This window comes from Abramis brama (assembly GCF_963993115.1).
Source record: "Abramis brama genome assembly, chromosome: 1".
In the NCBI taxonomy this organism is placed as follows: Eukaryota; Metazoa; Chordata; class Actinopteri; order Cypriniformes; family Leuciscidae; genus Abramis; species Abramis brama.
The window spans coordinates 32,756,173-32,771,233 of NC_139963.1; the positions used below are offsets into that span (position 1 = coordinate 32,756,173).

General features: G+C 36.2%; 1 protein-coding gene across 3 annotated transcripts in view; it reads right to left on the reverse strand.

The window, feature by feature from the left end:
- Positions 1-15,061, reverse strand: part of nsfa (N-ethylmaleimide-sensitive factor a) — a gene marked incomplete at its 3' end in the record, with an annotated part of 30,946 nt that overhangs the window by 1,501 nt on the left and 14,384 nt on the right. The window contains exons 2-21 of one of the 3 annotated variants that reach the window (XM_084128065.1): positions 13,472-13,557; positions 11,742-11,841; positions 11,477-11,516; positions 11,222-11,388; positions 11,027-11,134; positions 10,861-10,936; positions 10,611-10,766; positions 10,232-10,431; positions 9,641-9,806; positions 8,175-8,249; positions 7,890-8,077; positions 7,699-7,794; positions 7,432-7,588; positions 6,621-6,754; positions 6,411-6,477; positions 5,999-6,078; positions 5,713-5,847; positions 5,295-5,408; positions 3,882-3,937; positions 3,671-3,722 (exon numbers count right to left, since the gene is read on the reverse strand). In XM_084128065.1, coding sequence (XP_083984191.1) covers positions 3,692-3,722; positions 3,882-3,937; positions 5,295-5,408; positions 5,713-5,847; positions 5,999-6,078; positions 6,411-6,477; positions 6,621-6,754; positions 7,432-7,588; positions 7,699-7,794; positions 7,890-8,077; positions 8,175-8,249; positions 9,641-9,806; positions 10,232-10,431; positions 10,611-10,766; positions 10,861-10,936; positions 11,027-11,134; positions 11,222-11,388; positions 11,477-11,516; positions 11,742-11,841; positions 13,472-13,557 — 2,232 coding nt within the window. Of the gene's footprint in view, positions 1-3,670; positions 3,723-3,877; positions 3,938-5,294; positions 5,409-5,712; positions 5,848-5,998; positions 6,079-6,410; positions 6,478-6,620; positions 6,755-7,431; positions 7,589-7,698; positions 7,795-7,889; positions 8,078-8,174; positions 8,250-9,640; positions 9,807-10,231; positions 10,432-10,610; positions 10,767-10,860; positions 10,937-11,026; positions 11,135-11,221; positions 11,389-11,476; positions 11,517-11,741; positions 11,842-13,471; positions 13,558-15,061 lie in introns of those variants that run through there. The other 2 variants (XM_084128066.1, XM_084128067.1) reach the window with 2 other exon arrangements.

Below are 15,061 nucleotides of genomic sequence, written 5' to 3' on the forward strand. Positions count from 1 at the left end.
CTTTTTTTATTTTTATTATTCATGTTAGGCCTATTGATCTTGATCTTTGGGTGAAACAACAGACTTCTCTCTGGTGATGTATGCCAGACTTCTCCAAACATTTCTGCTGCTCAAACACCGCCCCTTTCTTACAAACAACTGCAAGCTTGCATTCATCTCAAAATGCAATCAACAGGATACAACCAAGTCCTGTTTCATGCCATACAATCCATTACACATCATAATACAGAAGAAAAGATTTGTCACTACTTCTGTTTCTTCTCCACTTTAACATTATATACCAGAATAGAGCGCTATTCTGGTATATAATGCCCACTTCCCACTATTCAGTGTTAATTTTTAGTAATTTCTGGTTTGTTTCAGTAAAGTATTATATATATAATACTTTATTTGAATCAAAGGCCTAAAACATTTAAGCTACTTTACTATATATATGATGCGATCTGGGAAACCCCGTCGGATGTCGCGCTGGGCCGTTTTCAGTAAATTCCAAAATAGTTTGAATGTCAGTTTTTTTGTCAAAATTGTTTTTCTTATCTCTGAAAATATCTTGGCAAAATTCCCTTGTTTAGTGCAGAAAAACAGCGATTTATAGTGTCAAGCTGAAAATACTCTCTTTCTCTAATGCAGGGCTGCCAACTTTTGAGTTTAGCTCAATTAGCTTATTTTTATTTTTATTTTTTTTGGCGGGGGGGGGGGGGGGGGGGGGGTAATTGTGGGGGTAATTGTGATTGTCAAAACATTTGGTAACTAAATAGAATTTTATGAAGTTTAGTGACAACATGTTACAATGTTTACATTGTACAGTGACTGGTAGGATACAGTTTTTATTATTGCTTGACAAAAATTTCAAGATTTCAATTTCATTCTTGTGATTTGATTCCGATTTTTATTCAATATTATATTGTCTAATTTGGATACATGTTTATTTTAAATTTTATTTAAAAAAATAATCTCACCTAATGCTGTAAACATAGAGGGCCCAATCTGCTGGTATTATTAAAGGTTAAAAATAACAAATTAAATTAAATATAATGCAGTTTTTGTTATAATAACAATTATTTAATGACATAAGTAACAATATAATAAATATGTAATATAGTGCTCAGCAAAATCTCCTCTCTAGCTATGTTTTCTATTCAATTAACATGCTATGGTCATTAAATGGCTTTCCTGAGGTAAATGTAACGTTATGTGACATAATTGTTCTCCTGCTGTTATATTGACCTCTTTCCGTGGTTGAAAAACACTAATTGGTCGATATTATGTATACTTTCGGTAAGTTGTACTGCATCTTTAAATAAAAAAGTAACAGATGATCGAACCGAGCACTTGACTTCAACGTGCACTTGAACTGAGGCGCTCAGCGATCTGTCACGTCACATTTACAAGCGCCAAACGTATTTTTGTCTGAATTTCGTAATAAAATTGACGGAATCTAAGAGCTGAGAATTAGTTTAATATTAAAAGTACCTCTTTGCTCCGCAATTTTTCTGTGCGTGAGAAAATGGATGTGTGGCGTGAGAGCGTGTGAAAAGTGACAATTGCGTGAGTCTCACGCTCAATGCGTGTTGGCAGCCCTGCTAATGCATTCTATGCGACCATTTTCTCTAACGCCCGGCAGAGGTGGAAAAAAAGAAAATCGCCGTATATCCCATTTTACCTTTAAAATAAACCACATAACATGTACAGTGAATGTGTATAGTGCGCATTTCGCGCCAATCCTGTTTAAACTAACGTCACGCAGTTTTATAACAATCGCGCGACGTCCCAACGGTGACAGTTAATTAAACCTGTTTTTCTCAAAATTCCGTTCCAGAAAATCATAGCGATCGGCCGACATCAGATAAACATAACTTTTGCTACCAACAAGCTATGATAAAAATAAAAACAGATTTGGAAAGGGCTTGATACCAGCTTTGATATGATATCAAAACCTGTAATAGGTAAAATTTCACCATGTGGTGGGTTTTCCCAGATCGCATCACATATATATATAGTAAAGTAGCTTAAATGTTTCAGGCCTTTAATTCAAATATCCTAGTCGATATCAATATCCTGTGATATTCATTAATTTTCAGCTATCTTACTCTGACATTACTCTGCAATTTTTAGTTAATGAAACTAACATTTTAATTGATTAAAGCAAATATTTTATTTAAACATGCATCAACATATTAAAACTGGCCTTAAAGGGTTAGTTCACACAAAAATTAAAATTCTGTCAGTAGCCTAATTACTCGCCCTCATGTTGTTCCAACCCCGTAAGACTTTCTTTCATCTTTGGAACACAAATTAAGATATTTTTGATTAAATCTGAAAGCTGTCTCACTCCTCCATAGGCTTCTCTGTAATTGAAACTTTCCGGCCCACACAGAAGAAAATGAATAGTTGAATAAAGTTGTTATTTTGGGATTTTTTGCACACAAAAAGTATCCTCGTCGCTTGATAAACTTATGGTTGAGCCACTGTAGTCACTTGGACTATTTTAAACATTGTCTTTTCTAACTTTCTGGGCTGGCAAGTTTCAATTACAGAGAAGCCTATAGGAGTGATCCAGCTCTCAGATTTAATCAAAAATATCTTAATTTGTGTTCCAAAGATGAAAGAAAGTCTTACAGGGTTGGAACAACATGAGGGCGAGTAATTACTGACAGAATTTTCATTTTTGGGTGAACTAACCCTTTAATAAAACTCAAACCACAGAAATAATTATATAATGTGCACATTATTTTAGCACGTGTGGTAAATACTTTTTTTCTTCTTCCCTTTTCTTTTCTTGAGTATCCTGTTTCAACTAAAAATGTGTCCGATTCCAGAAGTAAAATGAGTTTTCAGCATTTCATGTTGACTTTCAGAATGAATCACTTGTTCATGTAATCTGCGATGATTCACACTGGAAAGGTCTGACCTCTACAGGCGCTGGACAGGAAGAAACACTAGCTTAAACACAGAACAAAATGCATGTATAATCCTATAACCACCTACTTAATTGTAAGGTATAAGCACAGAATTAATCTATTATACACTACCATTCAAAAGTTTGGGGTCGGTTAGATTTTTCAATGTTTTTAAAAGAAGTCTCTTATTCTCACCAAAGCTGCAATTATTTGATCAAAAAATGCAGTAAAACATTAATATTGTGAAATAACATTATGTAAAATAACTTTCTCATTCTCATTTTAAAATATAATTTATTCCTGTGATGCAAAGCTGAATGTTCAGCATTACTACTCCAGTCTTGGAGTCCATCAAGCAATTGTGCTGCTTAAAATTTTTGTGATTTGTTGTGATTTTACAGGATTCTTTTGTTAAATAAAAAAATTCTAAAAGAACAGCATTTATTTAAAATATAAATCTTTTGTAACATTATACATGTCTTTACTGTCACTTCTGATCAATATAATGCGTCCTTGCTAAATAAAAGTATTAATTTCTTTTAAAAAATAATTCTTACTGACCCCAAACTTTTAAACTGTAACGTTTTAATGTTTAAAGTAGATTTTAAAAAAAGCACATGAACACAGACATCAGGTTCTAGCTTGTATGGAGTTGCTACAGGAAACTGTTTTTCAGGTTTCTTAAGGGTGAACGCAAGGGTAAAGATATTTCAAAGGAACTACTCTGATGGCTCTAAGTACAACACACTTAGATACCATAACACCCTTACCATCAGTTTTCATGGGGAGAGTTAAATTCGTATGTGATTGTTTTCATCCAGCCTGTCAATTAACAAAATCAAATTTGTGAAAAAAAAGAAGAAAAAAAAACAGTGTAACTCTCCATCAGGTTTGTGATCCAGTGAGTCTGTGGCAATACTGCTTTTAGAAGACATTGTTGGGACAAATATGAAACTTATTATTGTAGTGGTAAGTACTCACGCTCCCTCATCTTTCAGCAGAGACAGGAACTTGCTGACTCTGTACGCCTGATCCATCTGAGAAGAGAGTAAACACAACGTGCTATAAATAAACTTTCATTTTCGCTTTGGTTCTCTGCACGTGTCAGTCACAAGATGAAGTGAGCTCATGAGATTGCTAGACAGTAATTTAGATGTAGAGTGTGATCCTTCTGTGCATGAAACAGCTATAAAAAGCATAGAAAATGAATTGAATTATTTAGATGGTTGGAAGCTGCTTGAGCTCATTAAATTTCTAGTCCACACCTCCGGCAACATGAAGAGACAAATCAACAAAGCAAAGTTGCAAGGTTGATAGCTTCTAGTAGAAATAAATTCTAAAGATTTAAAGGGTTTGGGTGACTCTTAATGCTTCACAATAGTATTTACAGACTTAGTCTCGCGTCCAGTGGTGTAGTGGTAAAAAAAGAGGTGGGTAAACTATAAATTCTGGTGGACCACGACGTGGGCACCCGGTAAGGTGGGCCACTGCCTACCGGTGTATGTGTATCCTGATGACATCGCTATAGGCTATCATTTGATGGTACTACCAAGGGTATCACTGGTTGTTCCCTCATCATAGGTCACACAATCACTATTCAATTCATACATTAATCTAAGTTCTTGTTAAAGAGACTCAAAAAGGAATAATATGGTTGAAATCTATAAAGTTTACTAAATGACAAAACAGAGAGATCAAAAATATTTATGAGAGGTCGAGAGGGAGGCTTATATCCAGGGCTTCCAATGCAATGCACTTGTGCATAATGATTAGTGATTTGGGATTATTTTCATAGTCGATTAATCTGTTGAATATTTCCTCGATTAATTGATAAATTTTTTGGTCTATCAGAAAAATGTGGATCAGTGTTTCCCTGTAGAGGGAAAAGTCTTAAACCTGGTGCAGGATTCCCTCTGAATCTCTTGTACAGTTGGGTTTTGACATGCTCCCTACATTAAACCAGCTGCCTGTAATGAAATAAAAAAATCCTTTTTGCATTGTTTTAATGATTTCCTGTTGCGGCTGCGATCAAGTTTCATTCTCGCGCAGCTTGTTTAGTAACTTCACGAGCGTGTGTTTTCTGCTACGTGTGTGCGCCGTTCTTGTTCCGTGTGTGTGTGTGTGTGTGTGTGTCGGCGCGCTGCGCTCTCTGCTCCGTGTTTGTGCTACGCGTTCTGCTCTGTCGTTAACGGCTCAAATGCTCGAATCATGTACCGATCGGCGATAACGCACTGGAAAAACAAAGTCCGCTCAAATAACGTGAAATTTAGAGGTGGATAAACGCAATGTAGAGGTGGTTTCCGAATTTTGGGCGTTTACGTGCGTTTAGCCTCCACTACATCCCTGCTCGCGTCGGTCTGAGGTTAAACAACAGCACAGTCCACTGACGCTTACCTGCAGAGACATCTCAATAAGCATGAGAAGCTTTTTAATGCCAATCCAAACTCTTTTTCCTTTCACATGCTGGGCAATGGTGGTTCTCTCAGCATCTGTGAAGCTGCCCAGGAGCTTGTAAACAACAGAAAAAAAGGTAAGTATGATGATAACATTGTATGCAAGTAAATGCAGTAGGAAAATTGTGCCATCATTTTTGCAGTGTGGTTAAATAGTACCCTCTCCTGGCTAATGCTGAAACAGCATTAAATAAATAAACTAGAATACTGAAATTACAGCCTTGTTTCTTACTTTTAAGTATCTCAATAGTATTTATTTAATTCATTATTTCTTCTATTATATATACTATTATTTTTGCTGTAATTTTTATTTATTTATTTATATATAGCACTTTTCCTCCGCATCCGCTCTGTCTCACCTCTAAGGCTTCAACCAGATGGTCCCCACTGGAGATATTTTGCACATGGATGGTGGTGCTGAACGCATCCAGCATCTCCATCTCCTGCAGCACATCTTTACGGCTGGTGGTACCGATGATCAGCAGCTTACGGCCCTTCAGATGAAAAGAAGAACACCAGACGTGTTATGCCCATAATCTAACAAGTGCGCAGTACATGGATAAATGCATTCAAAGACAGAAAAAAGAGTGATACACATTTACAAATGCACATAAATGATCCCTATATGAAAACATCAGAATTTACGTGAGGTGGAGTCTTCTTCAGCAAAACCAACAGGGCCTGAAGAACCAGGTTGGAGAATCGAGGTCCAATCGGCACGTAATCTGTTTCACCACACATGTACAATAATGTAATAACATTAAAAGTCATTCCAACAAGCAACGACACATTTTTAAAACCAGGGATCTTCAGCACTTCACATAAATTCACAAGTTCATAATCATACTTGTGTATCATGTTGGAAGGAAAAAAAAAACATTTGCTTGTTAACTTTAGATGAAGTTCAATTAAAATTGTATTTATGTTTAACACATATGTTCTTTTTTATTTCTTCACAAAAATTAGATTGAAATGAAACAATAACTGGCAGTTTCCCCTGCTGAAGAGCCCTAGTTTAAGCAAACAGAATCAAGAAAGTTAAATAATAAACTCTAACCTAGCAGACGCTCAATGTCATCAACCACAACACAGCTGAGCTGAGACTTGTAAGCATCGTCAAAGACCTTAGAAGAAATTTTGAACAATAATTAACAATTTGAGCATTTTTGTGGGCAGTGCAACAACTTTGCCTTTGAGAAGTCATGTGAATACATTACATATTGTTAATACATTATATTACAGTTTATAAGCACACGTTACCACTAACCTTCTTGATTGCCTGGCATTTGGCGATCTCTGAGAAGCCAATCATCTTGTCTGGAGAGCAGATCTTAATGAATGGGAACTCCGAGTCCTCTGAGATTTTGGCGGCCAGGGCTGTCTTTCCACTATGAGGAGGTCCTGAGGCCAAAAACAGGATGTGTCAGGACTCAACAGAGTGCAGCAGTTCCAGAAGTATTTTTTTCATTAACTTCTCCCATAGGGATTTTAAAATAGTGTAGTAAGTCATTTGAAGCTAAAAAGGTTTTACAATTTGACAAAAAGACAAAGGTAAAGGACTGTGTACTTAACGATTTTATTGAGGTAAAGAACTACAATCCCATGAAGCATTGCAACCAGCAGAATCCAGAGAAATATAAAAATGTACATATTATATGTATAAAAACAATATATTTGAACTATGTATAGATATACAAAATAAAATATGCATATATATACCAAAAATGTTTTCTGAGAGCGTAGGGAAAAGAGCAATTTTGGAGCATGTTGCTATTTTCGACTCTTTGAGTGGTGTAATTTTCTGTACAGCATCATGGGTAATGTAGTTTTTCACCAGGAATTCCACTGTTTAACACGATTGCTTTAAAAAATAAGCTGAAATAATGCAGGCTGACGGCTTGAGCAGAAGCAAATACCATGGATTAACAACCTCATAGCTCACAGTAGGTCTGTCTTTGAAGGTTTATGTTATCGTTCAGAATCAATTTCCTTAAGGAACAGGATTGACAACGGACCTCGAGCCGGGAATTAAACTAATTTTTGTAATGTTAGCATAAAAGTTGTGAGAACAACCTCACCCTCAAGAAGCATCGACACCAGTGGGGTGCGGTCACTGTTTTTAGTCTGCTGCACCAGCAGCTCTCCGTCCTCCAGCACTCGGGTCACCGGATCACCCCACTTGATGATGCCGTTCATGATGTAACAGGAATAGTCTTCCTGGTTAGTGCCAAAAGCCTAACAAGGGACAAAATGACATGTTTTCGCTTGACAAATTCAGCTTCTCTGAACTCTGAAATCATTCTGCTCTTGAAAACATACGATTGTTCAACACAGCAGATACTTACAGGTTTGATGTCGTTATTCAAGGAAGTCATGAAATCTGTTCGAGTGACCTGTAGCTTTTCTGCTCGCTCCATGTCCACCTCTACAGTAGATGTGGCCTGGAATAGAGTTCAACATGAGTTTAGAGCTTTCAAATGAGGAAGTACAATATCCCTGATAAGGCATGCACAGATCATTCTGCAGTACTCGGCACCTTAATGTGTCGGTTCATGGCAGTGGACTGGGCAGCTCTGACCAGGCCCTCCAGCTCAGCTCCACTGTAGTTCTTGGTCTCAGCAGCTAGTTCTTTAGTATCCACATCAGAAGCCAGGAGGTTAAACTCTCGCATCTTAGATGTGTGAATGTTCAGGATCTGAACACGGCCCTTCTCATCTGGCAAACCTGGGTGATGAGACAGACAAATAGGTGAGAATAAACAGAGATGGAGAGAGTGTTAAGTATTTCTTTTTGAACAAAGGGCAAGTCTTTGAGGTCCTACCAATTTCCATCTTTACTTCAAATCGGCCAGGTCTCATCAAAGCTTCATCTATGAGGTCAGGCCTGTTAGTCATGCCTTCCAGAAAAAGATAAAAGCACAAGTTAGAAGAAAACAAACAAACAAACAAACAGATAATTAGGATATAAGAGATTAAAAGTGACTTTTATTATGCTTAACATAAAAACTTGACAGTAATCTAAAAATAATAATAATATTAGCCTACTATTATTATTATTATTATTAATAGTAGTAGTAGTAGTATATAATTTATTATTATCAGTTTTTCCATAAATTTGAACTTTAACAATAATGATAACAATTATTATTATTACTATAAAATTAAAAGTCACATTTGCCATAAAACATATTATTATTAAACTTTTAAAATAATTATTTTTTAAAATAATTATTATATATATTGTAAATAATTTAATAATTATTATAAAATTAAAGAAATTATTTTTGGACTGTAATCAATATTTTATTTAGGTTTATGTAAAACTTTCACATTAGTTTTGCCATAAAACTTTAATAAAAATTAAATTTAAATTTAAAATAAAAATTAAATACATTGTTTTTGGCCAGTAATCAATCATTTATTTCAAAACTCACACCAGTTTTGCCATAAACTTTAACTTTAATAATAATAACAACAATTATTATTATTACTATTATAGTTTATTATTATTATTATTAATATTATTTAAAATAGTATTATAGTTAATTATAATTTTTGGACCGTAATCAATCATTTCTTTTATATCAGATTTGCAATAAACTTTATTGTTATTATTATTAATATTTTAAAAGTAAAAGTAACTTTTAAAATAATTTAAAAATAGTTTAATAATTTAACAATCATTATAAAACTAAATAAATTGTTTTTGGACAGTAATCAATACATTCTTTCAAAACTCACATCAGTTTTGCCATAAACTTGAACTTTAATAATATTAATTTTATTATTATTATTATTATTATTATTATTTGTCATAATCCCAGCCTGTGTTCCCCTGGTCTTGTGTGGACTTTTGTTATGTCCTGTTCTGCACCATGTTTTGTAGTCATTTGAAGTTTTTCTTGTTGATTAGTTCTTTGATTGTTCCCAAGTGTGTCATACTGCATTTCTGAACACTCCTGTGGTTTCGTGTCCTTTGGTTTTGACCCTGTTTGCCTGTTTTCGGATTTACACTATTTGCCTGTCTCTTGTGGATTTTACCTGCTTGCCTGTGTTCCTGTGCCCTGTTATGGTTTGGACTGCTTGCCCTGTGTTTATGACTTTCTACCTGTTTTTGACTACGATTGTGGATTACCCTTTTAAATAAACTATTGCGTTTGAATCCTAAAATTTCATGTCTTATAGCAGTTTATGACATTATTATTATTAAAAATTTCCGCAATGATAGATTTCAAATTCCATAGAGCTCCAACTAAATATTGCAAACAGAACAGCTGCTGATGTTTACCGATGACAAGGATGTTGTTGAGCTGCTCCACTCCATCGATCTTTGACAGGAGCTGGTTGACCACAGTGTCGTGCACACCTGTGCTTCCGGCACTTGTACCACGCTGCTTACAGATAGCATCCAGTTCATCAAAGATGAGGATGTGTAGACCACTGTTAGCACCCAACTGCACACAAAAAACAGACATATAATAAAGACAGAGAAGATAGGGTTACACTTTTATTTTAAGGTGTCCTTGTTACAGTGTAATTATACATTAAGTACTGAGTAGCCTAATATTGATTAAAAATATGTACTTACTATAGAGATAGGGTTATAATTAGTGTTTGGCCAACCTGAAAATCCAGTTTCATGGCCGGTAAAAATATTTTTGGCCGGTACATTTTCTTAAGTCACCGGCTATTGGCAGTTGTGGCAAAAAGTTAGTTCTAGGCCCTGGTTACATGTAATTATGCATAATTTACTGTTATTACTACAGTAAGTACATGTAACATGTGTAACAAAGACACTATAGTACAATAATGTATTGTGTGGTGAGGAGAGGATAATTAAAGCTAAGTCTATGCGTTTGAGTGCAGTTTGTCATCTCACCCTTTTCTGTTCCTCCTCAGCATCTGCGAACAGTTTCCTAATGTTGGCCTCAGATTCACCCACATACTTGTTGAGGATTTCTGGACCGTTGACTATCTTTGGCTCTCTGGCATTCAGCATCTTACCGATCTGCCTGGCCATCAGTGTTTTACCGCAGCCAGGAGGACCAAAGAGCAGGATGCCTTTCACATGCTTACAGCCTGCAGAGGAAACAACTCATTTACAACAGACACTCCCCGAAACACATTATCCACAATCAATGCATCTGAGTAAGGCGTTTATTATAACTGATTACAAACATCAAAATAAATGGACTGTTCTGGTGAATGGATACTTTTTACAAGATAACACCAAAATGGAAAGTAAAGACAGCACATACCCATCTGCTCCACGATGTCTGGAGGAAAGACTCGAGAGGCGAAGGCCCTGCGGAAGATATCTGAGAACTCCCTGTCTAGACCACCGATGCCCATTTTCTCAAAGTTCCATTCAGGGTTTATGATCGTCTGACGGGATTCTTTGGTCTTGGCCTTGCCTGGTGAGCAGGAAGACAAAGGGTAAGATTTAGCGCTGAGTTACAAGGCTGTTTATATGATAAGAAACTAATTTTCAAGTGTGATAAAACTCACCGACTAGAGTAAGAGATGAACTCTCTGATTTTTCAAAGATCACTTGACTGTTTCCAATCAACAGACCAATCTCAATCTGTATAGTTAGATGTCAAAACAAAGAATAATTAACTGTGTATCCAAATTACTGGAATGTTATTTTTATATGACATTAAAGTGACAATACCTTTTGCTTTTTGCCAGATGCTTGTTCCCCTTTCAGTATGCTGGAGTCCATTGCCTCAATATCCTTGATAACTAGGCCAAAGAGTTTATCACAGAAACTGAAGACCAGCTATGACAGGGAATTCACAAAACAAAAAATTAGCAAGTATAATTAAACATCATTCTCTTTTTTCAGTTTTTGTGATGCGACTCTGACCTGCTGCCCCACAGAGAAACCCTGACTGTTGAAATGCTGGATAAACTCGGCAGCCATTTTGTCCGAGTCGTAAGGATTGGTGTCGGTGCTCTTCTTCTGCAGGAAGTCAATCTCAATGGTCATGGCACCAATGCACTGTTTGGATTTGTCAAAGTTGTAGTTGGCCACTGAAATGAGGAAAAAAAGTTTTTGATTTCTTGATCATCTAAACATTGTTTATTTGTTGCAAATGTTCCTCTGAAGCAACGTACATACCTTCGATATCTTGTCCAATGGACAGGCCTGCCCATTTCCTCTTTAAGAATAAGTGAGAAGAGAATGAATAAAATAAAATTGTCCATAAAAATACAAGCAAACTATCTGATTATCAATACTTAAATGATGACAGAATGTTCTTTTTTGGCTGAACTATCCCTTTAAATTTGTTTGGTAGTTGTTCTTTGGGGTAAAATGTTGTATTTGGAGTGTTTGTTGCTGTGTTTGTATCAAAGTGTAAAAGATATTGGCGGTAATCCTGCACCTGTGGCAAACTGAAAGCGATGGTTCCAGGAACTACAGAGTGGTGACTCTTCACTGTGAACACAAACTTGTGGGCGGGTGTTGTCCTCACAGTCACATGCCTGGAGAGAGATGCAGAAAAGATTCAACTTCTACAGCAACGTAAAAAACAAAACAAAAAACATGATGTTTAACATAAACTACGGTGACTTTATATCTGGGAACATTTTTTTAACCTGTAAAAAGGCAGTTTTCCAGTCAAGTACACAGCACGATTACAACTGCACCAATCCTTAGACACCATAATCCGAGATTAGTTGATGTTGATGGGATGATGGAATGGGATTATATGTGTGACTGACAATGCCTCTTTTTTTAGTAGGGTTATGTCACATGCCAATTTATTCAATTCTATATATTGTAACTGTTGAGAATTCCTATGGGTCACATGATGTAGCCAGTCATGGGAGGAGCTAAGTCTCCTCAGGTGCACTTAATGATTGATAAAGCACTATTGTTTGGTGTGTTGGTGTGTGCCATATGCAATGGAAGCAGAATGTCCTTTTTTTCTCTCCTAGTGAGAGCCTTTGTAGAGTTGTGTTCCTGACAATGTAAGTTTGTGCTCTTTTGACTTGTTTCATAATGTTAATTCTTGAGATTCTGTTTGGGTCTAATTCTGAAATGTTTCTTATGTTTCAGTGTTCTTACTATTTTGATGTTGAATTGTTTAGGATTGTGATTAATGATTTATTAGTTGAAGTGTTAATTATATTTAAGATTCTGTTTGATGTTTATTTGTTTATAGAAACCATACAACTCTATATCTGATTCACATTCTACTCTATGGCTGATCTGTTACAATAAATGAGTATGGACTGAGTACTGGACCCCTGTGTTTTAATGGACACACCATCCTGGTAGCACATTTCCTGAACCAAACATTCCCAAACTTTACAGTAACCGTAACGTCTGAAGAACGACAGACAAGGGAAGCACCGTTTCTGAACTTTTAATCGGAACGCAAGAAAAACTGCACACAAACGCCCCAGCCTAACTCACTCACGCATTTCTCTCTATACCGGCCTTTTTTCTAACTCACCGCATTAACCCTGTAACTGCCAGTGAAAATAAAACAGCAATTTCACAATAATTATAAAGAGTCTGTTCGCTACAATATATACACAGTATATATGCAACAAAAAATACAGTATATGTCATTTTGCATCACACATTAACATCAATATGCCAACTCAAACCCACACAAATCACCCATCAAGCTGTGAATGTGATATATTCTTGGACATGAGGCATGAGCAAGAGGCACTGCGGCAGACTCTGTCAGCCTCAGTTAATGTCAGGACTGATTCAACATTCCAAGGACACACACAGTTGAAGCCAAGAGAAAACCATCAGCTCTACTTCTGGAGCATTAATTATATGTTTGAACTTTCTCTACAGTGTTAATATGATAAATCCTCAAAAGGATATTGAGTACTTCATGTTGCATTAGATTGAAAAGATTCCACAATAAATACTTGGGGGTCTGTGGCAGAAATGTTTTTATTAATGGGCATTATTTGCTCCTGGAGTTTTTTTTTAGGAGCATTTTCACACTTATAAGGCATGTTTAGTATGTTTAGCTATTACAAACCTATACTATATTAAATATAACATTTATAATAATGATTCATTTAATTCATTTGTGCAACCGTGACAAATCTGTGAAGGTCTGTAGTGTGGGTGAATACTCACTGTCCAGACTGCAGGTCTTTCTCACTAACTACAGCACAGTTCGTCAGTGACAGCTCATCTGTCGGGCATCGAGCGGCTTGCATCGTCTGCACAGAGACAAATAATAATAAAGAGAGAGAGAGAGAGAGAGTAAGACAACGAGAGGCAGAAGTTTGCCTGACATGAGAAAGACGTCTGGCTATTGATGTTGAAGCTTAAAGGTGATGTGTGTAATTTCTGGTTAAAATACATTCTTCTATTCACTTAGCCTAATATGCAGAGACTTGGGGGGAAACCTGTTTGAGAACGGTCATTTTTACAATTCCACTTGGTGGCGCTAGTGCCACAGAAATTACACACTTCAGCTTTAATTTATGCATCTTGCTATATTAGCTCACTGGGTGTTCTTTCTCATGAAAAATTTAAGCCACACCATTTGATGGAGTTCCCATGATTCTCTGCTGAATTTTAAAAATAGTAAATCCCATGGTGTAAAATAGCAAGATGGAAAGCTGTTTCTACTGTGCAAACTGATTGTTCGTTTAATGCTCTTTCAAGACCTCATCTAAACATTCCTTCCAGCATCACATGCATCATGTTTTATTGCAACAGAGATCCTACAAACCCCAAACCAATAACATTTTATAGGGTTTATGCATAAACAGTGTTAGATAACAGCAAGATGAGGCGACAAACAAAAAGGCCAGGGAACAGTCTCAAAAAATATAATCATAAATTAGCTAAAAATCACTAAGAGCACCAGTCATCTAATGTGTTAAGCATGGGTAAATGAGAAACATTAAGACAAATAATTTAGTTTAAGCAAAGACTGACAGTGAAGGTTCACGGGTGTTCTAGCTTTATTTGTTCCTTCTTTGGTTGTAGCAACCAACCAAAGAACAGTAAATAAAACAGACTACAACAGAAAACAAAACAAGGAGAGCTAATTGACAATAAGGGCTATATGCTGTTCCCATCTGCGCACATGAAAAGAACAGAGTGCTACAGAAAGAAAGATAATGACTGACTGAACAAGAATAGAAAACGTCTGTGAAAACAATTAAAGATTTATAGAACAAAAACTAGATTTACAAAAACTAGTGTGTTAACGTTAGTTAAAAGCACAGTATGTAAGTTTCGCCGCTAGCGGTCGCTTATTCAAAACAATAACAAAGGCGTAGCTTGATGATGCAGTGAATGAGCGTGGAATCATGGGAGTTATCGCATTCGCTCCACAGCCGATGGAAAGCAATCCGGCGAGAGGGACTCAGGCAGAAATTATGTTCATGGATGAGCTAGTGTATTAAAGTTTTATTAGCATTAGTGTGGTACGAAACAGGGCGCAATTATGCGTATATGCCGCAATCAGACGCTGACTCTCCTTTCGTTTTTGTTGCTTATGTTTATTTTACGATTAAAGTTACGTATAATGTCCGACCCCCTTTTTTCATGAACTTGAACTTTGTTAAACTTATGTTAGATTAAATTCGCATTATTTTATTTTAGTCTAATAAAAAAGCCGCAAGTGCTGAATTACTACTCATACACAGGGCTGCCAACGTGTCCACAACGTGTCGACAGACAAGACAGAACAGGTTACTTTTGATATGA